The 26,918-nt window shown below is 32.6% G+C and overlaps 1 protein-coding gene across 6 annotated transcripts in view; it reads right to left on the reverse strand.

Annotated features, from left to right (window-relative positions):
- The window catches only part of SLC38A9 (solute carrier family 38 member 9), an 82,019-nt gene that overhangs the window by 26,533 nt on the left and 28,568 nt on the right, over window positions 1-26,918 (reverse strand). For 3 of the 6 annotated variants that reach the window (XR_004134447.2, XM_010977761.3, XM_064480670.1), the window contains exons 3-10: window positions 17,255-17,387; window positions 14,611-14,732; window positions 14,412-14,475; window positions 14,081-14,174; window positions 12,575-12,745; window positions 7,749-7,808; window positions 4,935-5,129; window positions 2,849-2,956 (exon numbers count right to left, since the gene is read on the reverse strand). Coding sequence is in view for 5 of the 6 variants with exons in the window: in XM_010977761.3 (XP_010976063.2) it covers window positions 2,849-2,956; window positions 4,935-5,129; window positions 7,749-7,808; window positions 12,575-12,745; window positions 14,081-14,174; window positions 14,412-14,475; window positions 14,611-14,732; window positions 17,255-17,387 (947 nt within the window). In the remaining variant the exon portion in view is untranslated. Of the gene's footprint in view, window positions 1-2,848; window positions 2,957-4,934; window positions 5,130-7,748; window positions 7,809-12,574; window positions 12,746-14,080; window positions 14,175-14,411; window positions 14,476-14,610; window positions 14,733-17,254; window positions 17,516-26,918 lie in introns of all 6 variants that reach the window. The other 3 variants (XM_064480684.1, XM_031445250.2, XM_064480677.1) reach the window with 2 other exon arrangements.

The following is a 26,918-nucleotide window of genomic DNA, read 5'->3' on the forward strand; positions in this document are numbered from 1 at the left end:
AATACTAAGTGCAAAGATTCTGAGATATGAGTGTGCTTGGCTTTTTTCTGGAACAGCAAGGAAGACAATGTGGCTGGAGTAGACTGAATAAATGGGAAAGTAATAGGGGATGAAATCAGAGGGGAAGCCAGGAATCAGATCATACAGGGCCTGTAATCTATGATAAAGACTTGCCTTAATTCCAAATGAGATGGGACCATTAGAGGCTTTTAAAGGTTATGTTTTAAAAACATCACTCCATCTGTTAGGTGTAGAACAGACCATGGATGGGGAGACAAAGTGGACACAGTGAGATTAGTTATGGAGCTACCACAATAATCCAGGTGAGATTAGGAGCTCGACATAGTGCTTTTTGGTGGAAATGGTAAGAAGTAGTCTGTCAATTCATTTTGAAAGTACAGCCACCATGCTTTAAAGATACACGAGGTGGAAAAAAAAAAAAAAAAAGAACAATCAAGTATGACTCCAAAGTGTTTGGCCTGAGCAAGTGGTAAATTGGAACTATCATTTTCTGAGATAGAGAAGCCTGGGAGAAGAATAGGTTAAGCTGGTTGATGGGATGGAGGTGAATGTGGAAGAAAACAAGTATTTGATTTTTGTAAATTTAAGTTTGAGATACCCAGTGGACATCCAACTGGAGATGTAGAAGGAGCAATGAGATATATGAGTATGAATTTCAGTGGCAAGATCTGGGCTAGAGATAAAAAATTGGGACTAGTCACCATATAGACAATATATAAGTGACATTATTTAGGGAATAAAGGTAGAGAGTTGTCTGAGTAAACCCCAGATGACTCTATCATTTACTGGTCAGAAGTAAGAGAAGGAACAGTTACGTAGAAGAAACAAGAGAGAATGGGGTTTTAGAAGTTAAGTAAAAACTGTTTTAAGATGGAAGGAGTGACCAAATGTGCTCCATGTTGCTGATAGGTTGAGTAAGAAGAGGCATGAGATTTGGTCATTGAATTTAGCAAGATGGAGTAATTGGCCACCAGTGGAGTGATTAGGGCAAAAGCCTAACAGAAGTGAGTTCAAGACAAAATGGAGGAAGTGGAGACAGCGAACACAGACAACTCTTTTGGACAGTTTTTCTTTAAAAGGAAGCAAAAGCTAGAGGGGAACACAAGGGTCATACGAGTTTTTTGTTTTTAGATTAGGAGATAGGTTTGTATACTGGTAGAAATAATTCAGTAGGAAAAATTTGATCATACATGATTAAGGATAAAGAAAGGATAATTGCAAAAGTAAAGTCCTTGAGTAGGCAGGAAAAGATAAAGTGAAATACATGAGTAGATATTTTTCTCATTATTTTTCCAATTACCTGGGAGGAATGGTGATGGGATCTACCGAACTGAAAAATAAATTTTTAGAAACAAGAATGCATAAAGATACAATTAGAACTGCAAGTTTATGAGAATTTTTCATCAGGATTATAAGGATTCACACCCTCCAAAATTCGCTGATTTTTAATTAGCCTTTACTGAAAAAGATTTATGACACATTTTCATTCTTGAGAAAGTCTTCAATCACAATAAAGTAATTAATTTCAGGACCATAAATATTTATACAAACCTCTTTTAGTCCTCATGATTCTCCCCTCATGTCATTTAGAAATGAAGTAAAGTGAAATAAATGGCTTGGTATCTATTTAAATATGTTCTCTTTTCCATCTCCTAAATAACTATTTATACTCTCCCTTTCCCTCATATTTATCTCTTAATGTCCTATGATTATCATAAACTTTTATCACTAAGACTCATTATAAATCAGTATAGATCTACTTTTAGAAAATAATATTCTAGACTATTTTTATTAATCAATGGAAGAACTAGTTTAAAGTTGCCATTTTCATCAGTGTCTAATTTTAAATACAATCTGGGAAAGAAGTATGCCTTTCAAGCCCCAGTACTTCCTTTATCCTGAATTACACTGACTTTTTAGTCTTTGTGGGCTTCTAATAGAAATAAAAAAAAATCAAAGCTGATGCATCCAGATGATCTGAAAATAAGTAATCATGGTAATATAAACAACAACTTCCAATGATCACCGACTTAACACACCTGGAAAACTCAGGAATGTTGTAATGAAAAAAAACAAAAGGAGTGTAGACAACTATAATTACAGACTTTAGAGAGTATCATCAGATACTGAATAGAGACTTGAGATGCTAGACTGCCAGAATCAACAGTTGAAAAATGGAAAGAAAGCAGTCGTTCTAAACCAACAACAGAATTTTGTATTACTTTCCCCTTATTAGTTTTTAAGACACAAGCACAACAGTCATTTCATTTTCCAGTTTGTCTCCTCATTTAGCATTATCCATTCATTACTCCATGGTGCTTCTATCATGTCCAAAATCCCCTAAAACTAGGTGAAAATTAATATATTGCCAAGTTATAACAAAAAAAAAAAAAAAGGAGGAAGGGAACACTTAATAATCACTATCTTAATTAGCCTGAAAACCAGCAATATTAAAAAAAAAAAAACCCACAAGGTGAATGATGATGTTAATTAGCTATATTCTCCACATATATTTATCACTATGTTCTAAGTCTATGAAATTCTAGAGGTATGTTTTCTCAGAAGTCTAGAGAATGAGTTCTTGATTTTTCAGCTGCATTGTAACTTCAATGAACTTCAATTCTCAAGTAGAAATGACAAAGGGCCCTGGTAATCCCTAACTGCAAAAAAATCAGTGTATTTTCAACTGTACTCCTGTTTTTAGCTTAACAGCATTAATAAAAATGCTTACCACAAAAAGTACCATTACTTGTTTTATAGTAACAATAGTTAAGTTAAGATTGCATTATTGTATTTATTAATTCTTTATTTGGCCAAAATAGCTCACCTGCGACAAAAAATTCTGTTGGCATAAACCAATGAAACTCCAAATGAAATCCCAAGCGAATAGCCTTCAAGGTAACAAGAAAAATCAAATAGAGAACGGACACTGTGCCTGTGAGGAAAAATTCAGAAACCATTTATCATCTTTGTATGCTTTACAGACTATTTTACAATCAAGCTTTGTTTCTCCATTCTCAGAGAAGTTTGATAAATTAATTGGCTATGCCCACTAAAACCCAAGTGAAATCTAAAAAACAGAAACAAGCTTTGCGAGTTACCAGAAATCAAAGCAAAACATTATGTAGTAGGCCTAAGAAGAACTAGATGAAAGTAGCTCATGTATTGCTGAATGCAAAACTGCCTGATTGATGAGCTAAGTTTCGTGGTGGATACATGTAGACAGTCCATTAAAAATTGTAAGGTTATATACGAGAGAAAAAACCCAACATGAAACTGTCTCTTATTCTTTGTATTGGAAGTATTAGAAATGGTCAGTAAGTTGGAAAAGTCTGTCACAACACTTAGTGTAAAAGGACAGAAAGAAAAGTAGTGAATGTGGATCATAAACTTACTTGAGAAAAGCAATAATAAGCCAAATAATCCATGAGCAATCTAATCTAGTACCCAGATGAGGTTTTGATTGGGTAGTACTATTTGCTAGATGGAAAGATTACAGATGCCATTCACAGGTATTTATACACAGGATAAAGTGTGCACTCAGAATTTCAGAGTTTTTTAGTAGTCTGGAAGTTAGAGGATTTAAGGAATTAAGTCCAGTCATTATGGAGTAGAGTCAAGGAATCCAGGAAGGTTTCTAGAGGAATTAGATGCTAATTTCTCTAAAGAAGCTGTAAGTAGTTTTAAAAGGGAAAGTATCAAGAAAAAAGGGGAAAGCAGAATATCCTCAAGGAGGCAGAGGATAATCAAGCTGGTTAGAAGTCTAGTGATTGTTCTGCCCAATTGAGCAAATTCTTCTGTAAGTTTACACGCTAACTTTTAAAAATCTGTTCCATAGGAAAGTTGGCAAGCAAATCAGGAAACCACAAATGAGCTTTATAAGCTCTACTGTGGGTTTGGAGGTTAGCTGATTCAGAAAGGATGAAAACAAGAGGCCAAAGCTTATATAATCACAATTCTTCATTTTCTGTGCGTGTCTGTGGTTGTCTTATAGTGAATTCTGTTGTGAGACATAGGTGCAGAGAAATACACTTACCTCTTCCTTTGGTCTTCTGAAAACCCAAAAGTCGTCTCCTTGATGTGATGAGTAACCCACTTATTTTGTACTCTAGGCTGCCTACCAGATCAGATCTATAGGGAGGAGGGGAAATCCTAAGGTCTATTTGGGGTTATCAATTCTTTATGAATGATATCCTTGTCTTTAGTTAACCAGATATGAGCTTTCGCTGGGGGTTCCTTTTGTCATCTTAAGGTTCAGTGTTATAAAAGAAGATAAAACATTCCTTTAGTGATTCAGCAATTTCTGAAATTTATTCTGTGATTTCAGAAATTTCTGAAAAATTGGTCTCACAAAAAGAAGTCTGTTCCTTTAAGGACGCAACAGTGTTCCAAGAAAGAAAAAGCACTGAGGAAGAGAGCAAAAGCATAATAAGCCTAAAGAATCTGCACTAGAGAATGATATCTCAGATCGAAAGTCAAGTGATAATTCTGTGCTATACTCTTAAATACAAATTGTAGGGGAAAATATTCCATAACCTTTCTTATTAAGTTCAAATATTTCCAACCCTTAGAATTGGAAATATCCACTTTGGATCTCTCTTCCTGGAATCTTAGTCTACTTTTTTTAAGTTGTACTCTTAGAGGAAATGAGGAATAATTGTTCAGTAAGGGAAGAATGGGAATCCCAACAATTCATCGTAAGAAAGGGATTGGACTTGAAATAGTCATCTACATTTTTCTCTGTGCCAAACTCCATAAAGAAAACCAAAAAACAAGGTAATATATGAATGAATAAATTAAACATAGATGAACAGGCCTGGAAGGTAATTATTTCCCTAGTCAGATCATATTTCCACAGAATCCAGCACGTATTCTACTACATAGAGGTTCTATAACACAGTGCTTCAGCTTACCTAGGATATTAAATTTTGAAAAAAATGAAGGAGATTTGAAATTAAGCAGTGGCAGGAGGAGCCCTATGAGGTAAAAGGGCACTGTCTTGGATTTATTCCACCATTTTTCAAACTGGTGGATTTCCGTGTCATTGGCGTAGAAAATCATAGAGTCATTGTCAGGATGGTCACTATTCCTGGCACTTGGACAAATCACTGCAATAGGAAAGTATCAGATTAGAGTAGACCACAAAGAGCAGAAAATGACTACCCCTGAGACTGACACTTGCTCTACCAACCTCAGTTTTTACCATGAATACTAAGTTTCTCCTTTCTGAAAAAAAAAAATAGAGGGTTATATTTAGATATATTTGGAATCTTTTACCTATAAATAATTAATGGTAGGAGGATGCTGGAAAATTTTGAGGTATATCCTTAATCTCTACTGGAAACTATAGTTATCCCACCAAATATCCTTTGATTCCATTGCCAGAGAGAAAATACTGGGTTGGATGATATTTGATCTTATTTATACAATAATATGAAAAATATCATTCAGGGTAATTGTTGTGCTCATACAAAGGCCAAAGAAGAGGTTGCTCCTAATAATAAATAAAACCTATGGGTTTGGAATAAAAAGCGGACATCACCGAAATAACTGCCATGGTACTGCCAAAACCCAATTATTGCTTATAGTAAGCTTAAGAATCTTGAATTCTAGCAATCCAGAGTAATTCTCCTGGATTTTTATCATAGCTTATAGCAGCTCAAGAAATCAAGAGTCCAGACAACTGGGAAGTGAGTAAAATATATTTTTCTAAACACTGATCTACAAGTGGCAATTTCTTCTGTTAGCAGAAAGAATACAAATCATTCTCACTGTGTTTCTAGTTTGATAATGGTACTTTTGCTAGTAATCGGCTCTTTGTAAAGAATGCTTAATGCTAATGAAAAATGCTGAGCAACAATCACACTCATCACTAGTCAAAGAGAGAGTGATAGTCACTGTAAGTTCTGTTCTAAATTTTATTCTCTATCCATTATTTGGCATGCCACAAAGCCAAATAATTTTCTTTCTCTTTCTTTCTTGGTCAGCATTTTAACATGTACTTTTTTATTCTATGCTCCGAACAGAAGTAAATTCACTTGAATTTTTCTTGTGCTAATTATTACAGTGGTAAAGGACACAGGCTATGGAAGTAAACTGACTGAATAAAGAATCTCAGCTCTCTCACTGAATGTTTATGTAACCTTAGGTAAATCACTAACTTCCCTGTGCCTTGGTTTCTGTACCTAGAAAATGGAGAGAACAGTATCTACCATATTGAGCTGCTGTAAAACATTTAGAACAATGCCTGTACCCAGTAAGTATCCCATCAATGTCAGCTGTAATTTCTTATATTAACAAGGAAGGACTCACAGTGGAAAAAAAAAATGTGAAAATGAATATATGTATGTTCATGTATAACTGAAAAATTGTGCTCTACACTGGAATTTGACACAACATTGTAAAATGACTATAACTCAATAAAAAAAAAAAAAAGGAACACTTCATAGAATATTACTGCTAAAAGTGACCTTAACAAACCCTAAAAAAAAAACCCCAAAAAAACACAACAAGGAAGGACTGTTTCATACTCTATTTAACCCATTGTTCAAAATAAACAGAAGAATCAAGAAGTGCTAGTATCAACATAACACTATGCAAAGTAAACTGACTTTGCTGATGGTGCTCTCCAAGTTATCAGTGTGGCTGTGATATTCATGAACTCAACAATCAACTGACTCTCTACTGAAGAAATCCCATTAGATATTAATAAACTAGTTTCATCAACTGATATCATAACAGCAATAGTAAAGTGAATGTTTCTTTTAAGACAAGTATAAAACATTTTAGTATAATTATTCAAAGGTGTGTGTTCACAAAAATAAAAGCTAGTACTTCACTAATTTTCAAATGACAGGTTTATCAGTTCTATTAAGGGGTAAAGTACGACACTGAATAGCAAATATTGGAATATATGCTTCATGAGAGGTGAGACTCTTTATCTATTTGTTGTATTCCAGAGCCTAGGACAGTTCCTGACACACAGTAGGCTTAATAAATACATACTGAATGAACTGTCCCCTTAGTGATCAATGTGTACCTCCATCAAAATGATATCAATTCAGTATCTCTGAAACATAAATACATAAAAGCTTTAGGTGATGTTCAAGGTTAACAGTATGACTGTTAAGGTTACATTAGCTCTTCCATCCACTTTTTCTGTGACTGCCATGTTGGATAAACCCATAGGCGTGAAAGTTTATTTTTAACGAATTGATTAAAGGAAACTTTTCTAAGAAATTAAGACTGTTTTGGGTCATATTTTCAATTTATTTTTCCATGTTTAATAAGTTTGGTTCATTATTAGGAAATTTAGGACACAGATTTGTATACCTTAAATATTAGTAACTAAAACAATAAATGTCAAAAACTAAGTTAACAAACTAAGAACTATGCTTCTATACTTCCAAAACAATTAGCAGTGATAGAGGTCCTTGAAAATATGTACTGATCATTCATAGGCAAATATGGATACTATAGATGTGAGCTATAATTGTGAATTGTATAATATGAACTAAATATTGTTTAGCTCACATTAATACAAACTTTTGTGGAGTTTTGTTTTGTTTTTTACATACTGACTGCTAACAACTTAGTGGCTTAATGTAAAGATAATGATTTTGTGCTGGTTATTTACCTAAAATAAAATGATATTCTACCTTAAATCCTTTTTGAAGCAAGATGGTGAATAAAGAAATAAGCCAAACTTTCAATTCCAAACTACTTACCAGGGTTGCTATCATTGGTACTCAGTATAGCGTCTGTGTCATTAATGTGATGAATAAAATCTAAAAGTTAAGGGGAACATATAGTTTAATACTGAGTGAAAGATGCTAAATCAATCATCCTCTAAAGTCTTTTATCTATAAAAATCTTTTAAGACTAATGTGTGGTAACATTATCTAGTACACTGAACCAAGATTACTTCATTGTTAACATAGCTTTACCTTCTGCAGCTTTTTGACTTATAGGAATGATGTTACTGGTGTCACAGTCTCACTGTGAAAATTTTTACACAATTGAAGATAAAAAAAAAATCTACAAGGCTGAATTTAGTTAAAATCCCTGGGATAAAGATAATGTATATAACCCCCCCCCATACTCACACTAATTTATATAAATGTCTTACGTAGTACTGTTCTAAAGTCTGTAAAAGGGGGAAAGCCAACAATTATACCAGTTGAATTTATCTGGAAAATACTTAAAGTTTTCACAAAGTATAGGCCATGCTTTTATAAACTGAAGGCTACATAGTAATTATTGCTCACAAGCACCACTAAGTTACACTTATAGCAAAATAAAAAGTATATGCAGATACCTGAGCATTCATATTATTCTATAGTGAATAAGAGAATGGGTAAAGAATGTTTTCTTACTTGCCTGAGGGAATTTACTTTATTCTGTTTGATGTTAACCTTTTGTACCCTTAGTAAGCATTCATAACAGTGATGTAAAAGTTAAATAAGATAGTAAAAAATGTTGGATTAGATTTAAAGGTCATAAAGTAAGTTAAATATGTGAATCATTCACCTCCGTTGTATGTTTCTCAAGATAGAATTAAAGAAGTAGTCTAGTTCTCTAGGTTTTTACAGTATCTTCAAGGGTTATTAGTGATTTAAAATTGGAAGTTATGAATCTTTATATAATTCCTGATGCCAAAGACTTACATAAGGCTAGTAAAACCTTTACACCAAGTATAATGTGTTCTCCCCAAATCCATGTCCATCAGGAACCTTAGAATGTGGCCTTATTTGTAATCAGTCTTTGCAAATATAATCAGTTAAGATTAGATTATACTGGATTAGGGTAGGCCCTAAATTCAGTGAGTGGTGTCCTTAATAAGAACAGGAAAAAAAGACACTGAGAGGAGATGGCCAGTGAAGACACACACAGCTACAAGTCAAGGAATGCCAAAGATTGCCAGCCACCAGAAACTAGGAAGAGGCAAGGAAGGTTTCTTCCCTAAAGGCTTCAGAGGGAGCAGAGAGCTCCACAGACACTTTGATTTTGGACTTTGAGTTTCCAGGATTGTGGGAAAATAAATTTCTCTTGTTTTAAGCCAAACAGTTTACAGTAATTTGTTACAGCAGCCCTAATACACCAAGGCTCAACAAGGACAGTAGGAAAAGAAAAATTCTAGGTCAGTATCTCTTATGAAAAGACACAAAAGTTCTAAATAAAATATGAGCCCCACTCACCCACAGAGTAAACTGAATCCAGGAAGAAATTTTAAAATATGCATCATGACTTATAAATTAAGTTTATCCCAGAATATAAGAATGATTTAAACACTACAAAATGTATTCATTTAATTCACCATATTAACAATTTAAAGGAGAAAAGCTTTACAATCGTTTCAAGAGATGTAGATTAAATATTTGGTAAAATCCAGCATACATTAATAAAAACGCTTTAGAAAACAATAGGCTGGAACATCTTAAAATTATTAAAGGATACAACCAATAACCCACAACTAACATAAAATTTAATGGTAAAACATTAGATTTCCTTAGAAACAATGTAAGGATGTCTTCCAGCACTGTGTCTATACAACTTCAGTTTAAAAAAGATAAATATGTATATGTGCATATATAAACATATATATGGTGTATGTGTCTGTGTGAATATGTGTATGTATATACTAAATATGTGTGTATATACATATTATTATAAAAATAATAACTAGATAAAAAGAAATTTTCATTATTCATGGATGACATAACTATCTACATAGAAAATTCAAAGTGAATCTACATAATTATAATCAATGAGAGTTCAACATGTTTCCTAGATTCAAGATAAAGATGTTAAAAAATGAATTAGGTTTCTTTATAACAGCAACAAATAATCTGAATTTTTTATAATTAAAAAACGCATCACTACTTTCTGGGAAGATGGAAATGTTTCACGAAGTGGGTGGGGTGTGGGTTACATGGATGTATCCATCTGTCAAAATTGTATGGCCAGGATTTGTGTACTTCAATGAATATAAATTCAATCTAAAAAAGAGAACTGTATTTATTATTGTATAATAATATAATCTATATATTATTATATATAATAACCATATTAATTGGGGTGGGGAGTGGGTACATAAATCATGTTTTCTCAATGGATACTATATTACTTAAGGGGGAAAATTCACTCCTAAGGGATGAAAGAAAAACTTACTCTTTTTACATATAAAACACAGATACATATATAGTTTATAAATGCATATACAATATATCTGTGATATTAAAATTTCATGGGAAGGCAATTAGGAAATAAAAATGTCTAAAACAGCCTTCTTAAGGCAATACTGAAAAAACACTGGTATTTGAGAAACACTGGTATCATCTGATTCAAGAATGGGAGAATGTTGATAATGGTTGAAAATCGGTGAGAAGAACATGAGGATTTCTTATACTGTCCTGTTTATTTGTACATGTTTGAAATTTTCTATAATAAAAAGTAAGTGTGCTTGTATATTAAACTAAAACTGCTTTACCAAAAAGAAAAAAATTAAGGTACAGAGAATAAAATAACTCTAAAAAGAAGATATGCAAGAACTTTATCAATAAAAATTTAAAAGATATTTTAAAAGACCAAAATAAATGGAAAACTATTCCATGCCATGGATAGTAAGACTCAGTATCCTAATGATATTATTTTCTCCACACTCATAAGTCCAAAGCAATTCCAATCAAACCTTAAACTCAGTACCCTAATGACATCAAATATGGTAGTGTTTAATACATTATGGTACACTGATTGATAAATTCAATACAATTTCAGTCAAATTCTGATTGGCATTTTTCTGTGGAATTTGACAAGTTGACTCTAAAATATATATGGACGAGTTATAAATTATAATGGAAAAGAATGAGCAATTGGAAAGTAAAAAAAAAAAAAAGACTTCTGAACAACAGAGCTACCACATACAAAGTAAAGATAAGCCACTAACTAGAAGATATTTGCATGTAAAAATAAATAAAATATTAGTATCCAAAGTTTACAAAGAGCTCCAATAAATAAATAAGAAAAAGACCAACAATCCAATAGTTTGAAAATGGGTAAAGGATATGAAAAGGCTATCTAATGTTCAAATATAACTAAGAAAAGATGTCTAATGTCACTTCATGAAATGCAAAAACCATATCCCAATTGGTAAAATTTAAGTCTGATAATACCAAGTGTGGATGAGGGTGTGGAAAAAGGGGAATTTTCATAAACTGTTGGCAGGAGTGTAACTAGTATAAGAATCATAAAGAACAATTTGGTAATTTCTAGTAAAGTTGAAAATGCGGATATTTTGTTTCAGAAATTTGTATTATAGGTATACAGTTTGAAGAAACTCTCCCACACGAACCCAAGGAGACAAACAATGATGTTTAACAAAGTCTCGTTTGAACAGCAAAGTAACTGAAAACAAGTATCAGCAAGAGAATGGACAAAGTCATGGCACATTTATATTACGGAATAAAGCAGTTAAAATGAATGAGAACAATGTATTATTAAAGAAGATGACAGAAAAAAAGCAAGTTGCAAAAGCATTTATACAGATTAAAAGCATGCAAAATAATACTATATGTTGCTTATATGTTTATACAGTAAGAGAACAAAAGCCATGTATGTACCATATTTTGTACCAAATTTAGGGAAGAAGGAAAACAAAATTGAGGAGTACAACTGAGGCTTCAATTATGCCTGTAAGAATAAAGAACTAATGTAAATTTGGCAAAATGTTAAGACGTGAAAACTCATTAGTGGGTACACTTGTGTTTATATTAGCCTCTGCATTTTTTTGGTAGATTGAAATATTTCAAAATCTTTCATACAATAAAAATAGAATTTATTCCCCTCACTCATCTGCCCCTCAAAAGCTCTTAGGGAAATTAGCTATTGTAATTATGTTAGAATTTATTTTGAAATTTGGTTTTCATGCAAATCTAGATGTTTAAATATACAGGGCTTATTTAAACCCAGCTAAACATATATTAAACTTTAAGCCTATGAGTGGGGAAAAAAATGTGAACTCTTAATTTAATATAAAATAAACTTTCTCTATCCAATTTAAAAATATTATAAAAAGTATCTGGTATGAATTTCTAAGAACTTTCTGACTCCTTTTAGAATTCAAGTAGCTGATTTGGGCAAAGAACAATTCTGCGGTATGTAAGGAATATATTTACCACGTAAATTCCATTATTCTATTGTTTCCTAATTTTAGATCTTAATATTTTGAAAATAAGTGACTGAAATTTGTTTCCTTGAGATTCTACAGATCAAATTCTTTAGCAACAAATAACAATGAACTTCCTAAGTGTTTCCGTTAGACTAACATTTTGTGGTAAAGATTGAAAGAAATGCTTAAAACAATTAATTTTTGGAAATGAACATACACATTATATTTGAGATCATAATCACAGAAAACAAACTGAATCAAGTACATCTCCCAGAATTGCAAATATTACTTTCTACTTTATTAATCCCAAATCCAGGATTTAAGGCTGAAACCAAAACATTATTGTATCTGAAAGTAACTGTATTAAAGTATATGATGGATACTTACTAAAAATAAACTTTCCAGTATTAAAAAGAAAATTAGACATAAGAACCCAATAAACTATCATTGCTCCAATAAGAGATACCAAGGAGAAAAGGAGACTCGACCACTGCCCAAAGGAACCAAAATAGTATCTGCAGACATCTGGATATTCCCATGTAGTGGTATCCACTGATGCTAGATGAAAATGAAAGAGAAAGAATAAAATTAGATGCTAATCATATATTCCATATTCATAATTTGTGTTCTCCAAATTAACTCAAAATATTTAGCAAAAGATTATAGTTATCCCACCACCAAATATTAGACCATATTATGAAATAACAGTAAGTAAAACATTATAGAACAAATACTTTAAAAAAATGTACATCAATGCAATAGTAGAGATAATATGAGAAGTAGATTTGTAGTATCACAAAATTTTGTAATTAATAAAAACAAGTGATTAACCAAGGCTAGACAAAATTATAAGGGACAGAAGACATTATCCAATAATATTTATTATACTTATAACAATATGAAGGAAATTTTCTTGAGTCATACTTCATATGAAATGCCAATTTCAATTTCAAATGAGTCAAGAATTTAAAAGTTAAATAACAGAAAATTGAGAAGACATGTAAAAACAGAACCTGAAAGGTTATCCTTTACAATCAACTGAAATTACAATGGAAAATATAGGCAGATACAAACAAACTAACATGATGTAAAATTCATTCAAACAGTGAATGGGAAAGAAATTGACAAGAAATAATAAAGTAAGGGCTAACTGCCTATATCATATATAGAATTTAGCAGATCTGTAAGAGCACCAAGGGACTTGTGGATAATGGGAAAGGGACATGAATAAATAGTACAATTAAGAGAAAATATACCATTTCTTAGTAGAGGCAGAAGAAAATTGGAGGCAAAGCTTGGTCTGTTGATTCATACTTGCTAAGATTTAATGAAATAATGTATGTCTATTTAGGTCATAAACCACTTTAAAAGAATCTAAAATGATCCAAAATTTATAGAGGTGAGTGGAAGAAATGTGTCGGTACAACTCTGAGAGTTCATGACAAAGGACATATTGCTCACATTTTCGTATTTACAATTTCTACTTTCAGGAGATTCCAACATTTAGATCTTTTGGGCAGGATAGGACAGAACAAGTTATCACTAACCGATAAGAATCATAGAATTATCAATTTAGTTCTGGCAAAGACCTTATTTTTAAAATATGAGTTTTAAAATTACTCTTAAGAGGAAATTAGCACTAAAATAAATGCATTCTGCAGAGAACTTCTAGCCTCTCAGAATATCAAAAGTAACCACTAACTAAATTTATTAACAGATCAGTTCAACCAAGTGCTATAAATTAGAGAAGTAAATCTTTAGGCACAAAATAGATAGTTAACACACTTGTGAAATGTACACATTAGTGATCTACTGCAACAGGAAATTCTACATAAACATATTATATATTAATATGAATATCACTAATGTATTTTTACTGTGGCAAATTCTTACATATCATAGCTCGTGATTTCACTACTCTGTAGCAGCAATAAAGTGTTAAAAGGCCCATCAGCATGATGACACATATTCCAGTAGTAAACCCAGCCTGTTTAAAAATAAAAATACAGAACAACATATATTGTCATGTTAGAATAAATTCATATGGTTCATAATACATTATCCTAAACAATTATGGCAAAACTCTGACAACTAATGTAAAATTAAACATAATCATATATTTTCTTTAATAAATTTTATATAGATTTATTAAAACCTCTACTGTAAAACTTATAATACAAAGAGAAAAAAATTCTGTCAAAAATTGTGCTGAAAATTATATTACCTGTTTTATGCCCCAAGGAATACTTAGTATAGATGTTCCCATCATGGTATTCCAAATCATAAAACTGAAAACACAGAGTAATAGGAGTAAAAATATGAAGTTTGACTTTTCAAACATTTTTTAAGGCAAAAATTTAAATAATTAATAATTTTCACTTACATAAAGTTTAAGTTATGCTCCAAAAAGTAGTTTTACTCACATGGTTACTAAACTGGTGTTTTTACCATATCCTTCAGTGTAACTTTGAAGTTTATAAGCAGAACCTAAAGGACTATATACATAACATTCTTCTGGAGCTGGAACTACATGATCTGGGGCAATCTGGTGAAAAAGAGAAAAAGTAGAGAAATGTTAGAACCAGTAAATGTTCAAAACAGGATATTTTCAATACATCAAAGTATCTGACTCTAAACGCATTTCCAAATATCATGAACAAATAAACTTTGTATTATACAACAAATAAACTTGTATTCCTGATTAATGAACATGAAAATTACTTTTCAAATATAGCAGATCTAAAATTAGAAGATCTAAAGGAGAAAGAGTTTAAAGACTATCAATAAAAAATTGTTCATCTGAAATGAGAATGAATTCTCAGAATGTGCAAATGTCAGAATACTTTTATTTTCATTCATGAGCTAGAAGAAAGAAGAGCCAGAAAGACTGAGATTAAGTAATTCTAGATGAAGGAGAGTTGGGCCTTAAGTGAGGGGAAGAGTTGGGAAAAACTTCAAGGAAGTGATGGAACATTTGGCCTCAGTACATAGACTGGATATAAACTTGTACAAAAAGAAAAAGTGTCAAATCCTTCTCTATTCATGTATATGACTGGTGCTGTCTTGTAGGCAAAGAACGTCTTGAATACTATGACTGGTGTGGCTTTGGAAACAACTATTTCCTAGGGATACAAAAGCATACATGGAAAGAGAACTGCTATCTTCTTTTTACCCCCAACCCTCATGGGTCTGAGTTCTGCTGTCTTCTACCATGGAGTAAAAAACTAAAAAGGGACCAGACCATATCTGCATCAGGCAGGAGATAAATCATGACATCTAACAAAGCAAGTTCAGGAAGAGTGAAAATTGAAAATTATAGGGAATAGGATTAGAGGCTGGAGGATAAATTCTTAGGAGATACAGAAAAATTGGAGGATTGGATCCTACAGTCTGTCAGTGGCCTGGGACAGTGCTTTTCAAACTTGAATGTTCTTGTGATTCATACAGAGAATGTGCCAAAATACAGATTTTGATTCAGTAGGTCTGGTATAAGGACTGAGTCTGCATTTCTAACATGCTCTCAGTGATGCTGATGCTGCTGGGCAGGCCACGCTTTTTACTGGTAAGAATCTAAGAGATGTTGACAGCCAAATAACATACTGTACTTCTTCAATTTAGAATTAAAAGATTAAGGTAAAAAGGGAAATTTTCAGAAATAAAAAGGTATAACTCTGCAAAGACCTGATACGTGGTTCATATTGTTCTTCCCTTAAAAATCTTTTAGGAAAAATAATTTTGAGATTCTCAGAAAATGAGTGTGGATATACACACACATTCATTAAAAATGGTCATATCACTTTGTTAATCATAGATCACTGTTTATATATTTTGATTAATTAGAGTCATCTCACTGGCAGTTAACAAAAGTGTAGAATGCTGACTCAATTTCCAGGCAAACAACGTACACTCAGGCCTAGACTGGCCCGCTGGGTATCTCCAAAGTTTGTTTCCACAAGTACAGCCTGTAGGATGTCTGAACTAGACCTGGAGATACTGGATTACTTCCACTCCCCAGGGGCTTAGGTAATTCTGTTATGGAACCAAGACTTTACCACAACTACTGATGTAAAGACGCAGGAGAGGAAAAAGTGAAAAAATTCGGGAAAAACAATTATCCCACCCAGAATATTTTGGAAGTCCCTATTTTGACTACACAAAAGGAGATTTTAATCATTCACAGGGCATAAAATGACTCATCTGTGTTCAAGTAACTAATCCAGTCCTTGCCCCTCAGTAAATATCTAAAGGATACTGAATCCCTTCTCCCTTTTTACTGTTACCTATTAAAAAAATCATTATTTTTTTCTCCCAGAATGTTTCATTTTTCTTTAAACTTTCAAATTTCTGAATTTCTCATACATGGTAATTCTCATAAGTAACAAAATTACTTACATATTTTTGATCTTAAGATAATAATACAGATTTTGTAAGATCAAGAGTGAAAAAACTATGGCTGATAGGCCAAATCTGACCTTAAACCTGATTTTTCACAACTCTTTTGCTAAGGATGGTTTTTATATTTTTAATGATTATAAAACAAAGGTGGAAAAGAATATATGATAGTATGTGGCCCACAAAACCTAAAATGTTTACTATCTGCCCTTTGACTCTTGTTTTTGATCTATAAAATGTCACTGCTAAATAAGGAAATATTATATATGTATATATATATATATTTCAGTTTCCCACTCCTGTAGAAAATTTCTAAAAACATTTTTCCCTTGTAGCTTCAAAATTAAAAGTTGAATGGACTAAGTAGAATCTGTTATTAATCAACAACCTAAACTACTTCAATAATTCTTTAGGATTGTGGATTAGAAGAATTTAATCCAAGAAATCTCTAGGCTGTTTCAACATAGATTGTTTCAAATCTCTCTATGCCAGGCTAATAGGAATGAACTAGCCTAAGATGTAGAACATGTACTAATTAATGTCTTTGACCTTCCATGATGCTGTCCTTGGAATATGGCCAGCAAAGAGTTCAACCACTGGGAATTGCCCTGGCTTATGTTGTTCATTGTTAGTTTCAACTTAACCTTAGACAATTAGCAATGCTTTGCCCCTTACCAGTGCCTTGTCTGCAGGAGCAGTGAGCCGGCTGTAGTAATGAATCCTCTTGTTCAAGGCAGAGGCATGGTCGCTAACTCTCTGAATGACATCATTCACATTGACGATGTTTGTGGGCTCTATATGGAAAGGCCTAGAGAAGGGAATATACGCTTGACAAAGAACGTTCAGCCAGAAATTCTGGAAGTCAGCCATTGAAGAAAATAACTTCTTGTCCTTCATTAGAAATGGGATGTACCAAGGCAAGGCATTCACTTCTCACTTTTGGTGGGAAAAGAAAATGTCACAAAAGAAGTATTATCTAATCCACAGAATAAAGCTTTTGTTTCATGATGCTATTACTTTAAACACTGTTTTAAACTTAAGGAATTTGGCAATAGAGGAGACATAATAACAGAAAAAGCTTTAATCAGTTATTAAAAAGAAATATAGCAGCTGTCAGTTTTCAACAATGAAATTTAGACAGACACAGCTTTGAATATTCTCTCAAAAAGCATCTGGCACTAAATCAGAGAAATTAGACAAAAACGTTCCTCTACTAAAGAGGCTCTACTTCTTTATGGGCCAATTCCTATTTCTTGGTTCATGTACTAAGGGTTAGTGATCTCAACCATATCTTTTGTGAAACTTACCCAAAGAACTATCAAATGGAACTTCAAGACACTAAATATATTTTGCCTTATTTTACTTTTCTCAAATTTCAGAAACATACCCTAAAATGCTACTATTTATTTGTATGCTTCCTTCTCATAACTGTGTCTCAATCAACTGCAGATTCTGGTTTTCTACCACATTTGCAGTCATTTACCCCTTCAGTTCCTTATTGAAACTCCTTCCATTTGTTTTCTTTCCAGTAATAAACTACCTCAAATGGAAAGATGAGACAGAGGTGCATGAAATGACTGCATTCCTCTGCTATTTCTCGCATCCCTTGAAGTCACAAATGACACTGTGTCCCACACTGTATATAATTTGCTATTTCAGATTATACATAGATCCAAATAATAAACAGAAGAAAAACCAGGAGATTTATCATTGAGTCCATATAAATCCTCTACATTTATGTTTCTGAAAGAAGCTTAAAATTTAAGTATGGTAACTGTTTTTGGAGACAATTAATCTAATCTTGTGGGAAGCACTTGAAAAACCAAGTGACTGGAATTTTACTTTCTGCTGTTTCTCCAAGTAACTCTGTGACATTAGCGAAATGGTAGTATAGATGTTAAATTTAGTCTAGTCCTAGTTAGCATACAGAATCTATTAATCTTTCTTTCATTATTTACTCTTCACCACAACACCTAAATATGGTGGGTACTTTCTAGTTCAACACAAGTATCGAAGAGCACTTACTACAGCAAACACGTGGACATAGAGATCAATGTGACATACTATCTATATTAAGCATATAACTGCTAAATGAATTCAGTGGCGTCAATAAATCTCAAGGGAATACAATGAAAACAAAAGGGTCAGAGACTGAATAAACTAACCCTACTTACAAATTGGATGGTCTGAGATAACTAACACTTCTCCCAAAGCATTAAGGTAGTCTATGTAACTTACATCTCTACTGTGACACTCACTAGTACTAAAAAGTAATGTAAAAAATATTTACTTCTGGGAAACAGTTTGAGGTCATACTCTACAGGGCAATTCTCTTCTTGTTTTGTAAGAATGATACCCCATAAAATTAAAAAAAAAAAACAAACCCACATCTTTAATGCCAATATAAAGCAGAGATTTAAACTAATCAAGGATTACTAACAGAGACTAATAAGTACAATATTGATAGAAAGAGATATAGATGTTCTACTTGTAGCTTATTACTCTGAAAACTCAACGGTATTAATATCAACCACTAAGTTGGCTTGAAGGCCTGTTGAAAAGCAGTCCAGGAAGCGCTACATTTCTTGGCTCCTGGCCTCTTACAGAAGTGTTAACTGTACCAGTTTAGTTGGCTTGGGTACTCAAGAGAGCAGAATGACTCTGAAAATTTTTCTTTTCCAACAGTTTTCATCGAGATGCTGAGTGCCTGTTCAAACAAATATTTTGGAATCTTTTCAATACAGATTCTATTTAAAAATACACAACTCAGCATATTTTAACTGAATTATTAGAAACATATGCTTAAAGCTTCATCTGAGAAAGCAAAAAATATAAATTATATTTCTAAACTGAACTTTAGTTGGATCTTTTAAAATTAATACTATACAGAGAACAATATTCAGAATAAAAAAACTTTCTTTTGAACAGTTTCACATGACTGCTCCCTATCAATGTTACTTTCCATTTGAACTGTGCCACACTGAGCTGTGCCACACTGAAAATAAATTATGGTATTTCATGTAGAAGTTATATTTGTCTTACCTTATGAATATTTATGGTCATGCTACAGAAAAAATGCTTTTAACATTCAGCAAAATTTTAAAAATATTCTAAAATGTGACTCAGAGCCCTATATTTTCATTTAATACTCTTATAAACAAAGAAACCTTATTTCTACCTAACACCTTTTCTAGGTTCCACTCCTTAAATTCCTTAAAAATTTTTGGCTTTTAAATCTGTCTCCACCCTTCAACTGACCAGTTATGCTTCTCTGAAATGTAATAACAATTTCAACTCTTAGGAAGGTTCATACTCAATGCAAAGACTCTTGATTTAAAACTATTCCTTTATTCACTTCTCTGTGAAAGGTGAAGCACTCAAACACCTGCCAGGTTTGGGTAGTTTGTTAGAAAACGAAAAGGGGATCAAGTATTCAAAAAATCTCATGCAAATAAACACTCGAAATAATGAACTCACTGTACTTGTTTCTACCTGCTTGGTAAAACACTATGTCTGCCAGGCAGTGTTTTAGTAAAGACAGAGAAGAAGTTAATCAAGTCATTGTACCTAGAAATTCCTTACTGCTACAAGAAAAATACTGGTAACTTCTGGCTTGCTGACATTTTTTTTTTTTTTTTTTTTGCTTCCTCTGATGCCTAAACAACATCCTCTTTCACAGAAACCGTGCTCTATACTTCAACTTTACTCACTGTCTCCAAAGGCTGGGCCTATATAAGGCTCTTCTCTTTTTATTATGGCTAATTAATTAATTGGTTCTCAAATTTATTAAATATTATTTAAGTACCAACCAAGTATTAAGCATTGTGCTAAATATTAAATGATTAATAGGACACAGAGCCTCAAGGATCATAATCTACTGGAGGAGGTAGGAAGTAAACAATTCCAATCCAGAGAGATAAATTGAAAAAGAGAGAAAGTGCTTATGAGCAACAGTGGGAGCAAGAAGGCTGTGTGATGCTGGGTACGTGCAAGGAACACAGAAAGGGAAGCTACATCATGTCTGGCAGACCACTGAGGAAACTGTAATAGAGGTGAAGCCTAAAATATACAAAGGAGTTAATCGGGGAAGGGGAAAAGGAGGAAAGAAGGAGTGCTTCAAAAGTTGGAAAAGCATGTAGAAAGAACCCAGAAAGAGAGCATGATATATTTTTTAAAACTATAAGAAGAGCAGTAGTAACAGACGAGGTAAATCTGGGCTAGGACCTGGAGAACCTCACGTGCCAACAAAGGACATAATCCTAAAGGGAAGAACTCTCAGTCTCAGTCTCCTTTGCTGTTTCCTCTCAAACCTCAAACCCTTAAATGTCAGAATAACCCAGAGTTTAATCCAGACATTTTCTCTTTTCTGTCTATACTCAGTCTCTCGGTGGATACATCTAATCACATAACTTTAAATATAATGTATATGCTAATGGCACTCAAACTAGCATCTCCAGCCTGAATTCCTGATTCATATACCAAACTGCTCTCTGCCACCCCATCCCTACCCCCTCTCTAGAACTTTATTGTCTACCACACTCACCACACCGGCCTTTCTCACCAGTCCTGAACACTGCAAGCATGTACCTACTTCAGGACCTTTGTTATCAACTTCAGGTAGCAACAAAGGCTCTGAAGGCCTTTCCCCTAAATATTTGCATGGCTTACTTCTTTAATTCTTTCAAGTCCTTCCTCAAGGTCTCCTTTCTCAATGAGGCATTTAGCTATCTTTGTCACCACTTAAAAAATTTTAACCCCTCTTCTCCATCGTTGTCATTTTCTGTCTACCATCTCTGCTTTTCTGCCTTACATTTTCTCTTTAGCATTTATACTATGTAACTTAATACATACTTTTAATTTATTTATTATTGATCACCTCCAATAAATAGAAGCTTTGTGAGGGCAGGGATTTTCGTCAATTTGATCACTACTACATTCCCAGGGCCTAGAATAGTACCTGGCATATCATAAAGGCTGAATAAATATGGTGAATAAATGTATTCTGAAATAATTTTAGACTCACACAGAAATTGGAAAAAATAGTACAAAGAGTTCCCCATATACACTTCACGCAGGTTCCCCCAATGGTGGTATCTTATATAATCATAGTATGATCATTAAAACTTATATTACTTTTATAATTAGAAAAAAAAGTAAGGGAAAATTATGAGGATAATGCTTTCAACTTTTCTGTAGGTTTAAAATTTTTTAAATAAATACTTGGGGGAGAAATGATGGAGGGAATAATCAAAGTATCAAATTCTCTATGAAATGAGAAGCAGTAACCCATAAGACAATCAATTTAGTGTGGTATCCTCAAGCCAGTTAAAGACTTCTCAGGGTTAGAGAATGACTGTCTCAAGTGCTTCTGCTAAGTCAAGTAAGCTGAAGACTGATCAATGAAATGACCACTGGTGACCTGCATGTGGGCAGTTTCGGTGGAGTGGTTAGAGCAAAAGCCTTTCTGAACTGGGTTCAAGAGAACTGGATATGGTGAGTACAAATAATCCTTGCAAGTTTTCTACAAAAAGGAATGAGAGCAATGAAGTGGTAGCTAAAGGAGTTAAGTGTAAATACTATTGGAAATACTTAAAAAGCATAAAAAATAGAAAAATCACCGATAATCCTACAACCAGCAACCAGTAATCATTAATAACATTCTATAAACCTCAATCTCTTGGAAAAAACATAATTCCACTATATGTTCATCAGAAGGCAAAAATTTAAAAACCTGACATATCAAGCACCAGTAGGAGGTAGAACAATACACACTCTTACACATTACAGTGGCAATGTAAGATGGTATAACCCCTGTGCAAAATAGCTGGGCATTACCCAGTCAAGTTGAATATATGCATACACTACCACCAAGCAAGTCCATGCGCAAGTATATATCCAGAAAAATTCTTGCATATGAATGGCAGGAGACACATATAATAATGCTTATGGAAGCATTCTTTTTAAGAGTCCCACATTGGAAACATCCCAAATGTTCAAAAGTAGAATGGATAAATAAACTGCAGATACTTATAGAATAAAATGCTAGAAACCACTGTCAATGAAAGAGTTATATACATGTGGATGAAAATTACAGTGCTAAATAAAAGTCACAAAAGAATGCATACAGATTTCATTTACATGAGATGCAAAAACAGGTAAAAGTGAATTCAGTATTTAGGGATATGCAGACAATAAATTATAAAGAAAAGTAGGAAAATGATCGTATAAATGTCATGAGAATGGTTACCTATAGGGAGAAAGAGGGATGTGTTTGGTGAAGGACACATGGGGAATTTCTCAAATGTGGCTAATTTCTAGACTTTGCTGTTGGTTGGATGGGTGCTGCCTTTATAATTATATTTTAAACTATATAGATGTATTACGCACTCTTCTCTACATGATACAGCATGTGATAAAAGAACTTTAAAAACAGGTCTTTTGTTTTTGGTATTCTTGTTTGTTTAGGTTTGTGTGTTTGTTTGTTTGTTTTATTTTAATAGATGTACTGGGGATTGAACCCAGGACCTCTTGCATGCTAAGCATGTACTCTACCACTAAGCTATACCCTCCCCCAACTAAAAACAGATTTTAAAGTAACATATTCATTCAAAATTTAGTAATGATATCAAGAGGGACTGAAAAAAAATCTTTTGTACCACACAGAAATTTGCTGGTTATCTTGTGGCAAATATCTTAAAGGTTCATCAAACGTAAAAATGGATTACCTACTTTTCTTCCATAAAAAGACAATTGTTCCAAATTTATTGACCTCTTCAATGATGGCATGTGGCTGTCAACAGTATACTACATAGGTACACAGCAGGTATCAAAAACCAAAAGCCCCCACATACCTAATCTGTCTCCCTTCAAAGTAAAGATATTTTAACAATGACTGAGAAAGAAGCTGCTATTAAAGACATACAGAGAATATTCTGATAATGGATGTTTAGAAATGTTTCCATTGTTGTATGATTTTATCGCTGAGAATAATGTCTGTTACCAATAAAAACTCACAACTGCAATCTTATAGACATGGATTAAAATTTTTCTAACATTTAAGAACTTTCAAATAAAGAGTGTAAATGGTCTTTGAACCTGTTATTAAACATAAAAACATAAAAGTAATAATTGTAATAATGAAGCAAATGATAATACTAGTATCTTGGTATTTATCCCATGTAAATACAAGTATTAGTACCAATATTTTCACTAAAAAGTCTTCAGAGTATAAAATGTTTCAAAATTAGCGAAATTAAACATTCAACTTATTTCAAAATATGGAAATTTATAAAGTATCAAAACATAAACATTAAAAAGTTATAACTCTAATGTAAATTATTAGATTTGACTGTATCTAATGATTCTTTCCCCTTTTATTCTGACCAGGGTACTTTCCAAATGGACACCCCTGAAATAATTGGTTGAGAAAAACAAGGACTTTCCTGAAGTGTTTAGCTCCCTTCCAATGGAGTTTTCAGACCAGCCAGGCAACTCCTCCAATTCTGGTCAGAAGCTACCAGGTTGTAGCAGTTTTAATTTTACTCCCAGTTAACCTGGAAAGGATAGTTCTGTCTATTAACTCCTCTTCTTCCTCCAGGGATTAGTCGCTTTCTGAAGGCTTTCTCGAAATCAGTGCTTTTTCTCTCCATTATCCTGGATGTGTGTGTGTAACTGCTAGAACTGAGTGGTGAAGGTACGAGGATGACAAGGTCGAAGGAGAGGAGAGATCAGAGGATAGACTGGAGAGAAAGCCAAGAAAGGTGAACAAAGCTACTGGTTGTTTCCAAATTAACAGTATTTAAACCAACAAAAACAGGAGTATGTTAGACTTTAAAACAGCATGGGATACCAGAATATACAAAGTAGTGCAGCAATCACTAAATGCAAGAATTGGGTCATATCAGGGAGGATGAAAATTTACCAGGCAAATTTCAACGAAATTTTTTACATAATTATTAGATGAGACTGAAATGAATTTCAAATCAGTTTGAGTTACTATGTGCCAAGGTGTTGAAAGATTTTCAAAAATAATAAAGCATGTTCTCTTGTTATTGCTAACATTATAAAGTAAAAACAAAAATTTTAATGTACTGTTAATAAACTTTAAAGTTAATTTTATCAAGATGATTACATCTTATAATCTAAAAATTTCTATTTTTATGTTTTATAATGTACATAATACATAAGTACAGAAGTATATGTATATAATTTGCAACTGAATGTACACATATAAATATATACAGTCCCAATTTTTTAGATTACTATTTTTTTTTTTAACTGATAGGGGTGATATGATGAAAAAAGTAAATATTAACAAACGCCTGGCTGAAGGTTATGGATTATTTATTTTAGAATTCTAAGCTGTTATTTAGCCACAAGTAGACATCTTCATCAACAACATATGGACCAAAAACTTGACCTGAAAATTAATTCTCAGGCCTACATATAACTTAATTAAATATAGATTCTGCTAAGAATGAATTTATAAATTATTTCAATGAAATTCATGCTTTCAAAATTTGGTTTTTAAAAAATCCATAAATTGTTTTAATTCTACTAACCTGAAAACAAATAATCTCTTCTTTTTTGGTTACAAAATGATCATTAACAGAAACGCAAGAGTTTTTTTGTTTGTTTGTTTCACTTTTAGTATCAGCACTGGTATGAGGCTAAAAGAATTATATAAACACCAGGAACATTTCAACCAAGTCAAGATGCTAGAAGCACCTACAAGTAAACACAAATATAATAGTTCTTCAGTTTTTCTTTAGGTTGATATAAATCACCACCATCATCACCCCTATCTTCCACCTAGAAAAAGCAGTTCCAATGGAACACAGTGTGTGAAATTTCATAAAGAAAGAGTAGGAATGTGGGAAAAAAATCCCAAGAGGGTAGTTCTTCAAGAAGCTCCTTCTTTTATCTACTTTATGAGAATGCCAAAATAAATCACAAATTGTCTCAATTTATTTAAGCGCAATAAAGTAAGAGTATTATTACCTTACTATTTTGAAGTAAACAGCTTGTCTTAATTATAAAATATAATTAAGATAAGCTTAATTACATACTTGGTTATAAATAATATAATTATTTATGTTAATTATAAATAAATACTAATATATTTATATATAAAGACATTGTAGGCTTCAACCTGCAATGTTATGCTAATTATTACTCTCCTTCTTACACAAAACTACCAAAAGAATTTCTGGAAAAGAAATGAAATTTCCAGCTTCAAAACCTAATTATTCCCCATTTTTAAAGGTGAGGGGCAGGGAAGAAGAAATTCCCAGGTCAGCATTTTAATTAAAATTTATTTTTCTCAAAAATGAGAAAGGTAATGAAAGAAAGTAAAGATTTCATTAAGTATATATATTGAGGTAAGTCTGATTTTTTAATATATAAATGTGATTCTTTAGCTGAATACTAAAATTGCTCTCTTCATTATCTTAGTTCTGTTACGTAGAAATTGAAAACACAAAAACCAAAACTCAACTACTCTTTAAACAGATCGCCAAAAATTAAAAAAAAGCCTCTTTCTTATTCCTCTCCCATAACTTAAAGGGATATTACTTATCAAGCCTTAGAAATCTTTATCATGTCTCTCAAGAAAGGCAGATGGGCTAAGAAAACTGCTTTGCCACTGGAAAGACACTAGCAACAAATGGTCTACACAAATTGATCTCTAAGGTGACGACGGCTGTATTTTCAACCCAGATGGCAAATACTGCAGTAGCCTGACTAGAATCCATTGCTGGTTGAATGGCATGTTACTCAGCAGACAAATCCCAGAATAACAGAATAGACTGTAAAGGCAAGGGTCCGACATGAAACCTGCTGCCAACTGACTCTTACCAACTAACTTTTACATATAGGAAAGTTTTATAAACAAAATATAAGAGATACTTTAGTGAAAAAGAAAAACGGCGAGAGAAAAGGGATTTTGAAACAGAAACTTCCACACATTGCTGGTAGAAGTATAAAGTGGCACAATCTTTCCAGAAAATAATTTGGCTGTAGGTATCAAGAGACTTAACTGTGCTTACATCCTTCATTTTAATGATTGTATTTTTGAAACTCTATTAGAAGAAATAAAAATATGGTATAAATACAGTATGTAGAAAGCTGCTAATCAAAACATCATTTAGAATAATAAAAACGGTAAATAGCTTAATAATTAAACATTGTTAAATTACTATACATTTAAATAATACATATTTATATCAAATGATATTTAGAAAGAATTCTTAAGATGGAAAAATTCTTATAATGTAGCTTTTTGGCACATTTCAGTGATTCTTAAGGATAATTTTTACTGTAAAACTTTTTACTATTCCTT

The sequence above is a fragment of the Camelus dromedarius genome, chromosome 3, assembly GCF_036321535.1.
Source record: "Camelus dromedarius isolate mCamDro1 chromosome 3, mCamDro1.pat, whole genome shotgun sequence".
In the NCBI taxonomy this organism is placed as follows: Eukaryota; Metazoa; Chordata; class Mammalia; order Artiodactyla; family Camelidae; genus Camelus; species Camelus dromedarius.